This window comes from Colobus angolensis, unplaced genomic scaffold (assembly GCF_000951035.1).
Source record: "Colobus angolensis palliatus isolate OR3802 unplaced genomic scaffold, Cang.pa_1.0 Scaffold141, whole genome shotgun sequence".
NCBI lineage: Eukaryota > Metazoa > Chordata > Mammalia > Primates > Cercopithecidae > Colobus > Colobus angolensis.
The window spans coordinates 7,839,103-7,853,366 of record NW_012114500.1 but is presented as its reverse complement, the minus strand read 5'-3'; the positions used below and the strand labels follow the sequence as shown (position 1 = coordinate 7,853,366).

The 14,264-nt window shown below is 38.4% G+C and overlaps 1 protein-coding gene across 4 annotated transcripts in view; it reads left to right on the top strand.

Moving 5' to 3' along the window:
* Window positions 1–14,264, top strand: part of VAV3 (vav 3 guanine nucleotide exchange factor) — a 424,388-nt gene that overhangs the window by 407,339 nt on the left and 2,785 nt on the right. For 3 of the 4 annotated variants that reach the window (XM_011935219.1, XM_011935220.1, XM_011935221.1), the window contains one exon: window positions 14,000–14,151. In XM_011935219.1, the coding sequence (XP_011790609.1) occupies window positions 14,000–14,151 (152 nt within the window). Of the gene's footprint in view, window positions 1–11,756; window positions 11,841–13,999; window positions 14,152–14,264 lie in introns of all 4 variants that reach the window. The other variant, XM_011935218.1, reaches the window with a different exon arrangement.

The window sequence follows — 14,264 nt, the reverse complement described above, 5'->3', positions numbered from 1 at the left end:
AGCCAGGACCCTTGGCTTGTCATTTTCAGTTGTACTTTTGCACATGCCTGGCATGAAGTAGCCTCAGAAGGGGCTAAATAAGTGAAGTCGGAGTCTAAGGTTCACAGGGGACACAGCAGATACTAGAGTGGTAAGTTGATACTGGAAAAGCATGGGAATATGGGTGAGTTTGAAAGCAATATGTAAATCAGCATGTTCCTTTCAGTGTGGTGACAAATAGTGTAGAAATTCTTCAAAGATTGACGAAGGCTACTTTTGTCATTGGAGCTATAAGGTTGACCTTGCAGGAAGAAGTAGAAGCCAGAACAGAGCCTAGGCTGCCTCTCTGGGTGGGGTCTCTTTCCTGCCACCCACTGTCCCCATTATTCTATTCACCATCCAACAACATGCTTATCCTTCATTTTTAGTCTGTATTTTGGGCAGAAACAGAAACTTGGATAATTTGTGTCATATTTATTTAACTCAGTAGAACATAAAGTAGCATTCTTATTCCTGATAATTCCTTAAACATCCTAATAATTCCTTAACTACTATTTATTAGTTATGTTACAATATAATGGAGACAATATTTATTATCTCCTTCATACAGGTTCCCAAACATCCACTTAACTTAGTTTCTCCGTTGTCCTTTTAATTCAGCATTCCCATATTCATCTGCCTTTATTTTCTGATTTTATTGTATCCTCAGTTTTTTGTCATCTTTTCCTCAGTCATTTTGCAATTGGGTTTGATATGATCTAATTTTATTCCAGTAATTTAAATATTTGTTTTAATCTCATTATATTAGTTTCCTAGAACTACTATAAAATTACCATAAACTGAGTGGCTTAAAACAACAGAAATTTACTCTGTCACCCTTCTGGAGGTCAGGAGTTGAAAATCAAAGTGTTAGCAGGGCTAATTCTTTCTGGAGACTCTGAGGGAGAATCCCTCCCAGGCTCCTCTCCCAGTTTCTAGTGTCAATCCTTGACACGGCTTGGTTTATAGATGCACTGCTCCAGTCTCTGCTTGTCTTCATGTCACCTTCTCTGTGTATCATTGTCCCTTCTTTTCTCTTATGGACACTTGTCATTGGATTTAGGGTCCACCCAAATACAGCTTGATCTCATTTTGAGATCCTTAACTGAATTACATCTGCAAAGACCCCTGTTTCAAATAAAACCACATTCACAGGTTCACAGGTTCTGGGTGGGCATACCTTTTTGAAGGGCCACCATTTGACCTGCTGCAATTTCGTTGTATTAATTTTAAACTTTTCTCTAAAATGTTCCATCCTTATTCTAATTTTTCTTTTTGTCCTTTTTGTAACTTGGAGTTATAAGGGGACTCTACATTATTAGAGCAGTCAGGCAGTCAGTGAATAGGATTTATAAAAGAAAAACACTACCTTAATACAAAAAAAAAAGTGTTTTCAGTGAATTGTATCGCTTTTCTGTGGTGAAATGCCTTATCTTTCTGAGAGACTGCACTTCCTGCCAGTGCAGGCTCCTAAACAATACTTGCATGGCCATTTGTCTGAAATATTGTATTAAATATTTGATATGGAATAAGAGTACCTAAGAATTCTGAAATTCAATAATTTGATGATTAGCAGGACACTCTTACTTTTCAAACCCCTTTTACATATATTAGATCAATATCTCCAGTGGAGTATTCCAGGAATCTCTAGCCCTGTGACAAGTACCATGAAAATATATCTTTTGTCAAACAGTTATATGAGAAATGCTGCTAGTATGATATATTCCCTTCTAGGAAAGTGACAGTTTATCTAGAGTTTTCCCCAGTTTATTTCATCATGCAACACTGTCTCGTAGTGTTTAATGCTCATGTTAGGAGCCTTAAAAGAGTTAGTAGGTGTGAAATACTGAGAATAGTGTCTCACATGTGGGAAGTGCTATGTGTTTTGCTCCTGCTATTACTATTGCTGCTCCTGCTACCACTTCCAATACTGTCACCCAGTGTGAAGTGTTACATTAGCCTCATTTGACAATTTTAAGTATATTTATAAAGTCCTTCTCCTTTTCCCTAATACTTTGGTTTTTACTTCTGTTTCCTGGGGCTTGGCCCCGCTCTTCCAGTATACACACTATTCTATGGACTAAGTTAGTTATAACATATTGCTGACATTTTTATATTCTTCTCTCTCAGTATGTCTGTGGTGTCCACAGAATTTACAGTTCTTGAGCAACTGATCAACTGCAATTGTACATCTTCATTAGTAAGTGATGCTGGGCTTCTCTTTTTTTACTTACTTACTTCAGGATCTTTACCAGCTACTCTAAGACATTTTTATTCTGAGCCTGATGGCTTTAAAAGTTAGCAACCGGTATCCAGGATCCCTTCAGAATATGGCTTACGGGTGTAAATTCTACAGATTCAGATACCTCATTCAGTGCTATCTTTTAAATGTTTCAAGGCTCAGAAGCAGTACTTACGATCTTAGAATTTCTCATCTTTTATACTGTTCATTAATACTTTTATACTGTCTCATATGCCCTCATCTTCTAAATTGAAAACTGATCTCGGCCAGGCTCAGTGGCTCATGCCTGTAATCCCCAGCACTTTGAGAGGCCGAAACAGGTAGATCATTTGAGGTTAGGAGTTTGAAACCTGCCTGGCCAACATGGTGAAACCCCGTCTTTACTAAGAATACAAAAATTAGCCAGTTGTGGTGGCCAGCATCTGTAATCCCAGCTACTCTGGAGGCTGAGGCAAAAGAATTGCTTGAAGCCAGGAGGAGGAGGTTGTAGTGAGCCAAGATGGCACCACTGCCCTCCAGCCTGGGCAACAGAGGAAGACTCGATATCAAAAATACATACATACATACATACATACACACACATACATACGTAACTGGTCTCAATGCAGTTAATATATGTAACATTCCCTAATTTACCATAGTGCTTTCATATAGCAGCCCTGATCCAAGAATTTGGTTTTACTAGTCTCTTGCTTGAAAAACGAACAGAAATTCATCTAAATTGGGAGAAATTCCCATTTTTTCTTCCTAAAAATTTAACCAGGATCCTAGTTATGAGGATCAATGCTGATATCTCTCTTTTTCCTGATATTGACTGATATTTGACTTTCTCTGCTGAATCCCAAATCTGCATAAGATAGTAGGTTTTAACTCTGCAACTCTTTTGCTCTTAATAGCATTAATAAGCTGACTACATATTCAGCTAGGGTTTCCTTTCATTAAGTCATACTTTCATTCATTGCTTCGTGCATTCAACATTTGTTGAGCCTCTGCTTGCACTAAATACTCTATCACACACACGTCTCAAGTGTTATATACAATATAGCTTAACATCTGAATAATAGCTAGGAATGCCAGAGAAACTCTTCTTGTGTCTAGGCACTTCAAAGTTACCATCCCCATTAGCCCTAATACAGGTTTTTCTAAACAAGTATGTTCTATAACACTCCTGAGAAGTCATCATCAGGCTTTGCTTGAACACTCAGGGGATTTTATGTACCATACCACACAAAACACCCTATTTTCTGAGCAAAATTAAGTTTTTTTTATTATATTGATCTAGAAATTTGATTTACTATAGCTATTTGCTATGATTAGTTCAAAATAAATATATATTCTTCCTACTAAGGTAACCCCAAATATACTATAAAATAATGTATATTCAAAATAAATATACTATATACTCTCCTTCTCATGATAACCTTTCATCTGGTATGTTCTTTCCCCTTCCCCATGCTTCCTTCCTACCTCGTCATTCCTTCCTTTTCTTTTCTTTTCTAAAATAATTAATCAATTCCTCATCATATAAATGGTTGTCAATCTCTCACCATCTTCACCATCCTCTGACAAATGCACTCCAATTTGTCAGACTGGGCACAAAAATTTCAATATTGCCTGACTCATTGGCTCAGGTTTTTCTTTATTCAAAACTCATTCTTCCCCAGTTCATTTCCACCCTTCCCTTTCTCCTTCCTCCTCAAAGGGTACAGTGCTACATGTTTGAATTGAATCCAAGCACTTCTTTCCTCGTTTATTCTTTAGTTGTTGCATCCTCACCATTAACCTCCTCCATAGTTCCCCACATTCATTCATTCATTATTCATTAATGCATTCATTCAACAAATCTTAATTGAGAGCCTACTTCAGGGCAGGCACTGTTAAAATACAGCAGTGAATAGCATGGATAAAATTCCCTGCCCTTATGGAGATTCCACTTGCCAGTAGGGAAGGTAGCTAATGGATTTAGAAAAATAATTAAATGTATTATGTTAAACATTACTGAGTGCTCTGGGAAAAAGAAACCCTACCAAAGGAGTGGTACTCATGAGTGCTGAGAGATGGCTTACAATTTTTAACTGGCTGGTTGGGTGAATAAAACTATAGTCTCATTTTCCCTCTTTCTGGTAGCATAGCAGAAAGCTCGTTCATCACTTCTGAGTTAGTTCAATGGTAGAGCAGGCTGACACCAGCCACTGGCTCTAGAAGCTCCCCTTTCTAACAGGCCACTTGTGTGACCAGGAAGCTTCTGTTATTATTAGCTTGCATAAATATCCAGTCAATACATAGAGCAGGATGCTGAAACTGTAACCACAGTGTGTGCAGAGCATTTGTGCCTCACCTCAGCAGTAGGACAATGGGAGTTTGGGAGATTGCAGGCACTCTACCTACTTCTCTGCTTGTGTGTTGTTGCCACAATAAGCTCTGTTTCTGTCAGCATCACATGGCACTAGTGGTGTGGATCCATGACTATTTTATAGGACATGACAGCAGGCCTCATTGTGAAGGTTGCATTTGAGTCAAGACTCGAGGAGGTAAAAGAGAGAATTGCCAGTGCTAAGGAAGGGGTATGTCTGACTGGGCAATGTGGCCAGAGCAGAAGGACCAAGAGGAAGAGTAGCTGGAGATGAGATTCAAGGGATAAGTGAGGCCAGATCACTTAAGGCCTTAAAGCTTTTACTCTTTAAGAAACAGGAAACCATTGGAGGGATTTAAGCAAAGGAGAAACATGGTCTGCCTTTAAAGTTTTAATAGGATTATTCTAGCTTCTGTATTATAGAAAAGACCGTGAAAAAGAGATGACAAGGTAGGCGCAGGAAGACCAGTTAGGCCCATACAGCAATCAAGGTTAAGTAATGATAGTGACCTGGAACAGTGCGTAGCCATATAGGTGACTATATTTATATTTTGAGGGTGATCCAAAAGGATATTATGACACATCAGATGTGATGTATAATAGTAAGAGAAGACCTAAGAATAACTCTAAGGATTTTGCCCTGAGCAACTGGAGTTTGGAAGGTTTTGTTTTGTGTTGAGGGCTCCAGTAGAGCCTAAAGTCTAATCATAGCATTCTCAATCCAAAATGAATCATTTCCATATCTCTACATAATTTCTGTGTCTATCTCTTCACTAATTTCTGAGCTCCTTTGGTGTCAGAGGCTCTACCTATCATTGTATCTCCTGTAATATCTTAGCACAGTCTTTGGCACATTAGCCGTATAATAAACGTCTGCCAAATATTTTTTAAATGTGGATTTAGAATTAACATCTTGATAAACCATATGCATATGAATAATCTGAAATCCGTAGGCAGTTTCCCATAGTAATAAGAAAAACCTTACACTTACTTTGTTTTCTTGTTAATAGCTTTATATGTTTATACTCTGTAGCATTGAATACTAAGTAGTGGTTTATTTTTTACAATAATCCTAGACATAAGTTTTCCTTGTTACAGCTTTGGATTTTGGGTTAACAGAAATTTGTCAACTTACCATTCAATTAAATGAAATTAATCTAAATTGTTCCTAGTTTTTTTCAGTGACAATATATAAAATATACAATAAGCACTAAACAACGGGGTTTTAGGTCATTTTGTTTGGGAGAGATTGGCCAGCAGTTAGTTGATACTCTGTCTATGAATTTTGCAGGCCATCTAAAACAATATGCCTGAGTTCTAAAATAAAACCAGGGTAAGGATCACAAATTTAAATTAAGCATTCATTAAATTCTCAGCATGTTCTCTGCTGTTAGGCCATCTGTAGACAATCTTGGTAAAAAGAACCTCCTAGACTGCTCATCAAAGCATCCCACTTAGGAGTACAGTTCTTCAGGAAAACATCTAGGGCCACTGCTGGGCAGCAAACGCAAGTGATCACTGTGTTGACGGTACCGTTGGCCCAGTCTTCTCATATTCTTACTAACAACTTTTTGTTACCGAAGTGAGTGAGAACACATGTGCTTGTTACAACTAAAAACTGAGTGTTGAGGAATGTCTATGGCAGAGAATACTTAGCAAATAGCTTAGGGTAATGTTCTCTGATACGTGTAATGGATAATTGTTGGTTCAAAAATACTTAGGATTTGATAACTAGTACCTGAAGGAAGAGTGCTGATTGAGGTTGGTTTCCAATGTGTAAAAATTTCAAATATTACTGAAAACTGAGTAAATTTTCATTTGCTCATGAACATTAATAGCACGATCAAGGCAGAACATAATACTTTAAAGCAGTCCTTAGCCTTGGCAACAAGAGTATAGGCATCAAATATCCAGTCACTAGTATTTTTTATCCTACCATAAACACTGTGTTCTTTTTCTTTTTAATTGACGTTCTTCTGTGTTTTGTGGCTTTATCTTCTCAATCAGATCTCAGAACTGAATAATAACCACTAATGATTTGCCAATCAGTTATTATGGCTGTGCTGATAACTTCTATTCCCAGTTTATTTATTTAACAGATAACTTCTGTTCATATTAGGTAATGTGAGTACTACAGGTTTTGCTTAAGTTAAGCAAACATTGGAAACATTAAGTCACTAAATTATGAGCCACTGAGGCATTTGCTAATAATGCCCCATGAATGTTAGCTCAATTGAGAGCCAGGTGTCATACACATGCAAAATAACCAGATACCTACCTAAGTATGATGGTCTCTCTAAGCAAGGTGTCCTCCCTTGTCTGTGCTAATATGGAGTTGAAAGTGTTTGTAAAAGGGGGAAAGTTAGGCCCTTAAATGAAGCATCCAGTTTGCAAATGATTACCTATTGAAAAAGGTCACAGTATTGGTATAATATTATCTAAGTGGATGCTGATGTGCATAAAAGGGTTCTCTCAAGAAGCTTCCAGAATAACATGATGCAGGTAGGTTATCTGTAATGTTAGTCAGTGAATGGAAAGTCTAGGAGGGTGATAATCACCTCAACATCCACATTTAAATGTCAGTGTTACTGAGCTCTTTTTAATTCTATTCCAGGACATGCACCTACCAATAATTTTTGCTTTAGAAGTTTCTTGGTATTGTAGGAGGAGTTTGATGATGAAGCCATGCATCTGTATATATAGAAACACATGGATATATTATCAGTATGGATGGAAATATATTCTACAGGTTAAATCATTCTAAAAATATTTTTATCAAATACCTTATTCTGATATTGCTTGCATCTGAGTTTAAATCCATACTTTCCTGGAGAAACATGTTATCTTTTACTCTTGTCTCAGTAGGTGCCAGGCATTCAAATGCTGTTTTCCCAGCTCAAAGGAACTAAGGACCCAAAGGCAGTTACCATTGATATATAGGAAGAGTGACAACAATAAGTCACGCTACAGTGTGTAGAAAAGTAGAAAGATCCCTACCAATCCTTAAAATGTTTGGCTGAGAGCTATACACTGGGTGGCAGGAGAAACTGATTAACCTTTTACTCCTAAGAAGATTCCTCAGGCATAGAGTATAGTTAATGCCGTGAGACATACAGTAGTTAATAGATGTTCAGCATCTCAGAAAAAAAAAAATAGTTATTGTAGGAATATCACTGATAGATTGTGACTCTCAGGAAGCCTGGGGAATAGGACCTGAACATATTTCGCTCTTTCCTTTGTGTTTTGCTGGCCTTTGTTGGAAGTCTTATGGAGCAGTTTAAGTGAGCAGATGATGAGCTAAAGGAATGGAAGGAGGAGACATAAGGAACTTGCAAAATTAAATACCCTGCTGAGATACTTGTCCATTCAGCAGCCTCAGTCGCTTAGCACTGGACCTGATCCTGTGGAGGATACAGAAGCATATAAGAACTGGTCCCTGCCCTCCAGAATCATCATCTAATTGGGGATACAACACAGAACCTACAGTAATTAAATATCAGAGCCATGAAGTGCCATGATGCAAATGCCTACCAGAGGGCTAGGAAAGGTCAAAGAAGAGGCCAGAGTGTTGTCTGGATTGTCAGGGAAGGCTCCTGGGAGGGGTCTGGGCTGAACTTTTGAGACAGGGAAGTTAAGGTTAGCAGAGGCCAGGGAAGGAGCAGCATTCCAGAATGAGCAGATATTTGGAGTTGGAGATGTAGCTGAGGGCCTCAGGAGGTAGTAGGAAGCTGGTCTGGGTAAAGAGAACACATGTGGAAATGTATGCAAATTTCATTAGGCAAGAGTGGCCGGATTATGAATTGTTATGAAATTCAGGCCAAGGGTTTGGATTTCCTAATTTAATAAATAGCATGATGGACTCTACATCAAAGGTGAGTTGCTGTGAGGCAGTATTTAGAACAGAAGAGAAAGAAAGCCAGAAGCAAGAAGATCATTTGGCTGACAGTTTTCTGACGGTAGGAATGATACAGATACCTGAATTGGGATGGTGCAGCTGAAAAGTACTGAAGATTAACTTCATATTGCAGAGGAAGAAAGCACTTTACTTAGAAAGGGGTTAGGGAGGGCTGAACGATGTACTAACTTTGCAAGGGTAGTGCAGGGGAGTTCTTGCCAAGGGGAAACATGGGAGTTTGAGCTAGATCACAGGGAAGAAGATGAGGAATTTGGTTTCAGACACATTCAATGAGACGTAAAAGCTAGTCTTCGTAGTAGTGTCATGAAAACAGTTGAAGCCATTGACTGAAATTCAGGTGAGAAGCCAAGTCATATCCAAGAATCTCCTGCATTCATCAGGGAAAAAATTAGTTTAAGTGAAGACAGCAGCGGGGCCAAAGCCTAACTGTGAGGGCTAACTGCTGTTTGGATGGAATTATAATATTTTAGATAAGATTTAAGAGGATTCTAATTCTAGCTACTTGATAGGAATGCAAATGATGATAAGGCTTTTAGAGTTAGATAAGAGAGAGGGCTAGCACCCTGATATTCTGTAATTGAAACAGAGATTCAAGTCCTTTGGTGAAGCACTACCCATATTCCTTCAGGAATATTAGATGTTTTAAGATTACAGATAGGTTATCTTATCTAATTTATCTACCTATTGTTGAAATTATGTAATTTGCATTTAACTGTGTTTTCAGTGGCTTATCATTTCTGTCTTCTAGAGCTAACTTATCTCTTGTTATATTCCAGACTCTTGGTGTAAATTACCTTCTTTGGAAATTTTGGAGAAATATAGTGTTTTATTTATTTATGGATAAAATAGTCCCAGAGAGAGACACACACAAGGATGGACACTTAGAAAACAGTCCCAGCTACTCGGGAGGCTGAGGCAGGAGAATGGCGTTAACCCGGGAGGAGGAGCTTGCAGTGAGCCAAGATCACTCAACTGCACTCCAAACTGGGTGACAGAGGGAAACTCCATCTCAAAAGAAAGAAAAGAAAACAGTCCAAGGAGAAAATTCTAATGCCCGACAGAAGTAATGTTTAGAATGTTAGAATGAGGGCTTCTAACTACAGTTTTCACAGACATGGGATAGGAATCTTAGCACCAGATTTTCTGCCAGTAATAGAGTTAGATGTATCATTTGCTCATTAAAATGGAGGTGGCATCCTATCCTCTAACAGTGTATTATGATCTCAAGAAAATGAAAATGTACCATTTCTACTGCATGACTGAAAATGACTTTGGCTGATTATAAAAATTAGTTGTAATGGCATGTATCAGTATACTTAAAAATAATAAATGTACTGCAGAATGTGCAATGGAATAGAAAAGGACTTTGATTATCAACAAGAGTATACTTCGTGGTAGGTGAAAAGTAAACGTGAGGCCATTCATGAGAAAAGTCTGTCATGAATGCATCAGTGTGTATATGAGGGCTCCAAGGCCGTTGATTCTAAGAATAACTAAACTCCCTCCAATTCTCTTGGCCAGTCTGCTTGGGTGGTGTCTGGGAATCTCCTTAATAAGTCCCTGCTATCCACAGATATCCTTAGGACCCTTTCATGACAAGAATGTTAACTTTGGAAGAATTCTGTGGCTGTCAAGTCAAGCAGTTACCTGAAGAGAGGCAGAATATATTGGAAGATGATGTGAATTCATTCCCAGTTGTCTTAGCTCACTTTTACCTCATCCTTGGCTGTAGAAAACTTTTTGTCACAGTTCAGATTAGGCCATGGTACAAGTAACAGCAACCCAAAAACCTTAAATAGGCTTCAAGAAGATAGTTATTTCTCTTTCCCAAAAAATCCTGGAAATACTCCAGGGCTGGAGGGCAGGGCTGGTCATCTCTGTTCCAGGAAACCTTTAGTGATCCAGGTTCCTTCAGGCTCATGCTCCACCATCCTGAAGGGGAGGCTTTCCTCCTCATGGACCAACATAGTAGCTTTCACATTCCAGAGAGCCAAATGAAGAGCCAAAAAGAAAGGCAAAGGCCTGTGCCCACTGTATTCTTAGGATAGGTCCCTGAACCTGTCTCATGACACCGTTGTTTATATTCCACTGGCCAGAACTTGGTTGTATGGCTCTACCGAACTGCAAGGGAGGCTGAGAAATGTAGCCTTCTCTCTAGGCAAACACAGCCCAATGCATAATCTAAGACATGAAAGAAGGGGAGAATCAATACTGGGAGAAAGTATACAACCACACCTTCCTTTTCCGTTGCAGTGGCACCATGGTATCAGCAGGTCACGTTATATAGCTGCCTGTGGAGGTGCCTGAAGCAGAGCGGCAGTTGCAGAGTAGTCCAACAGTCTCTAAGAGCAGGTGCCCTGGAGTCACATCACTTAGGTTTGATTCCAGATTTTTCTCAGATGTAAAGGAGAAATAATATTAGTACCTTCCTCTTAGAGTTGTGATGATTAAGTGAAATACTGAATATGGCACTTTTAGCATGGTATCTAGGACTTCAAAACCATTTGATAAGTGTGATTAGCTCTTGTATTAACAGTAAAATGAAAAGTTTTAGAGCATCCATATACATGTAGCTTTTTTGTACATCTCTACAATTTGGAGAATATATTTGCTTTTTTCCAGCTATAAGAGCCAGAGTGGTTTTCATTTCTAATTGCACTTTTCTCCTTTTGAAAATAAGCTGGCATGTGCATGCTTGGTTGGGAGGATGGAGGTAATTTCTAACGAATTGTATGAATGATTTTCTTGATTTTTCCACGGGTTCTGCATGTTTCGTTGATACCATCTTACAGGCTTTTTTTTTATAATGGTTTTGATGTGAAGGATTACTTTACAGTAAGCATCTACAGGATACCCCTTTCCACTGATGTAACAAAGTGGGAATTGGGCACTACCTCAAGAGGATGACGCCATTGTTGGCCATCCTTGGATGGATGGATGGATGGGATTCAAAGATGGCAGTGTAGAGTGGGTATTCTCTGTGTTTGCCTATAAAAGGATAGACAGCTCTGAATTGCAAAATACTATTGTCTATCAAAATGTAAAAGTTTGACTTGTTCTTCATTTTGAAATGGTGATAGGAAAGAAGTGGGTGAAAATGAAGCTTGGTATTCCAACTTTGATGTGACAGTTTTCTCATGATTGCAGACCACAAAATTGTTGTGTTGATTATTTTTGCCAATACCTAAATGCTCTTTTGCTTCTCTCTTTTTCTTTCTTTCTCGAAGACCCCTCTTTGTTCTGTGGCTTTTCTTTTGTAACTCCTCCAGACTACAGCTTTGTTCCCCCTTCTTCCACTCCTTTCTGGTCAGGTACTGCTTTACTACTTTTATTTGTCTCTTCAACTTGCTTCTGCTTGCATATAAAATATTTGAGTTCCATGTATGGCTTCTCATATGGATACATCTCCTCACAGACACTCCCTCGAGTTCCATTACCACCATGCACTTTACTCTTCTGTGTCATAAAGTCACTATTCATCATGACATTTCACTCCTCTGGTGTTTGTGTGTGTGCTCATGCCATGAGACATTTTATAATTTATCTGTTGGGGAGAGTTTGCAGAGGGATGGGGCTGAAAGTATAAAGGGGGATGAAAATTTATGAAATCATTACTTTTCTTGAAGACCAGAAAGTTTAGTTGAAAAAAAGCCAATGTTTATGTATTTTCATGAAGAAAATAAATAGAATTAAAATCCCAAGTTTGTTTTCAAATATAAAAATAAAATACAGTGTACATTACTTGAAAAGATGACTGGCGCCCATGAATTCTGCAGTTCTTCAGTTTGTGTGCGGGAATTTTGGTCTTGATTTCTGTCATTACCCAGAGAGTTTAATGGCTGTTTACATGACATTTAGGGTGTACATTAGATAAAGTCTGTTTTTCTGATAGATTTTTAAAAATTAACCTGCACATCCCAGTAAAAATCATAGAATTTAGAACTAGAAAAAACTTACAAGTCATCTAGTACAAACCTTTCATTTCGTAGACGAGAAAAAATGTGGCCTTGAGGGGTTAAGAGACCTGTGCAAGGTCACACAGTTAAGTTGATGATTGGTTTTTTCCATCACAGGGGTGTTTTTATGTGCACCGACTCTAACAGTAGTGCCCCAGTAATGGGACAGTTTTCAGTGAGAAAGCTATTAAAGTGGTTTGTGTCCTGAACAGTAAAATAAAATGACCTATTTTTACTCCCTTTACAGTTCTGAAATCTACAGTATTGCCATTCATTTATCTCATGATGGACACCTGGAGTCTAAAAAAATTTCTGTCATTACAAAGCCATGAATAATGGGTCAGAGATCCCTGTGGCCAAGTGGGCAGGCTCTTCCAGGGTAACACGGGTCATAACTTCTGCTGCCTGAGCCCTGGGAACTGTTAAAAATACAGATGGATGGTGTTTTCCATTTGTCTGTTTTTCTTACACTTAAGTTCCTTTACCATTTAAGATTTATAAAGTTTCACCAACCTCTGATGAGTGATTCTCAGAATCACTGAACATATAATTGAAAACACTTTATAACCCCAAAGAGCAACAGGTAGAGAAGTTAATATAAAATGTTCTATGAAACACTAGAGACTAACAAACATGAACCACTGGAATGGAGTTTTGTTTTCAGAACAGGGCCAGCAGGGGCAGGGAGAAAGTTAGCTCCTCTCCTGCCATCAAAAATTAAAGACACACACACACACATACAGAGAGAGAGAAAGAGAGAACTCAACTCTGAACACAGGAGGTGAATACCCTGACATCTTATTTTTTATTAGATACGTCAGTAAAGTTTTTCGGTAAGGCAGTATTTGTTTCAAAGAAAGAAAATATATGGATGGCATTTATGTATTCCTTCTGTGAGACCTGATTCACACCTCTTCACATAGGTGAATTATATAGAAAACAATAACTAAATTTATCCCCAAATAGTTTTAACGTAGAAAGCTTCATTAGGGAAGAAAGTGCCACTTAACCAGAAGTGATAACATAGATTTGACAGGAGACTTACATCAGAGCAAACTGTTTCGTTGTTTTGAGTGTTAGTGGAAGCAGTTACTGGATAAAATCATAAAGCTTTACCTTGGAGGTGCTAGTTAGATTACTGGGCCATCAATAGGAAATTTATGATGAAATTATTTTAGAATCTATCTCCTTAGATACTTAGATATTAACCAGTTTTTTTTATTTGGTTTTTTCTGTTTTGTTTCATTTTTATAAAAACTAGTCCTAACTTTGAAGTTCTTATGAAGAATGGAAAAACAGGACAATGGTTCTTTAAACTTATGAAGCAAATTTGCCTGCACCTGATTGAATTGAAACAGCAATTTTGCTGCTTTCAAACTCCTCTGCCATTATCGCTGGTCTGTAATGAAATCACAACTGTGCATTTGATAGCGTCAATAACAGTCATCTGATTAGGTTCTTATGGTTGTTAACGAACTGCAAACCTACCCTCACTCCTTGTCATTTCTTGACAGTGTTAAGTCCAAAAGTGCTGGGCATTGCCATCGCTCGGTATGACTTCTGTGCAAGAGATATGCGAGAGTTGTCCTTGTTGAAGGGAGATGTGGTGAAGATTTACACAAAGATGAGTGCAAATGGCTGGTGGAGAGGAGAAGTAAACGGCAGGGTAAGTTGGTCCTTAAGTAAAGAAGTAAACGGCAGGGTAAGCTGGTGCACGTGAATGAAGGGGACCGAGCAGTTGTTGGCACCTATTGTGGTGCCAGGGAGAAGCCTCTATAC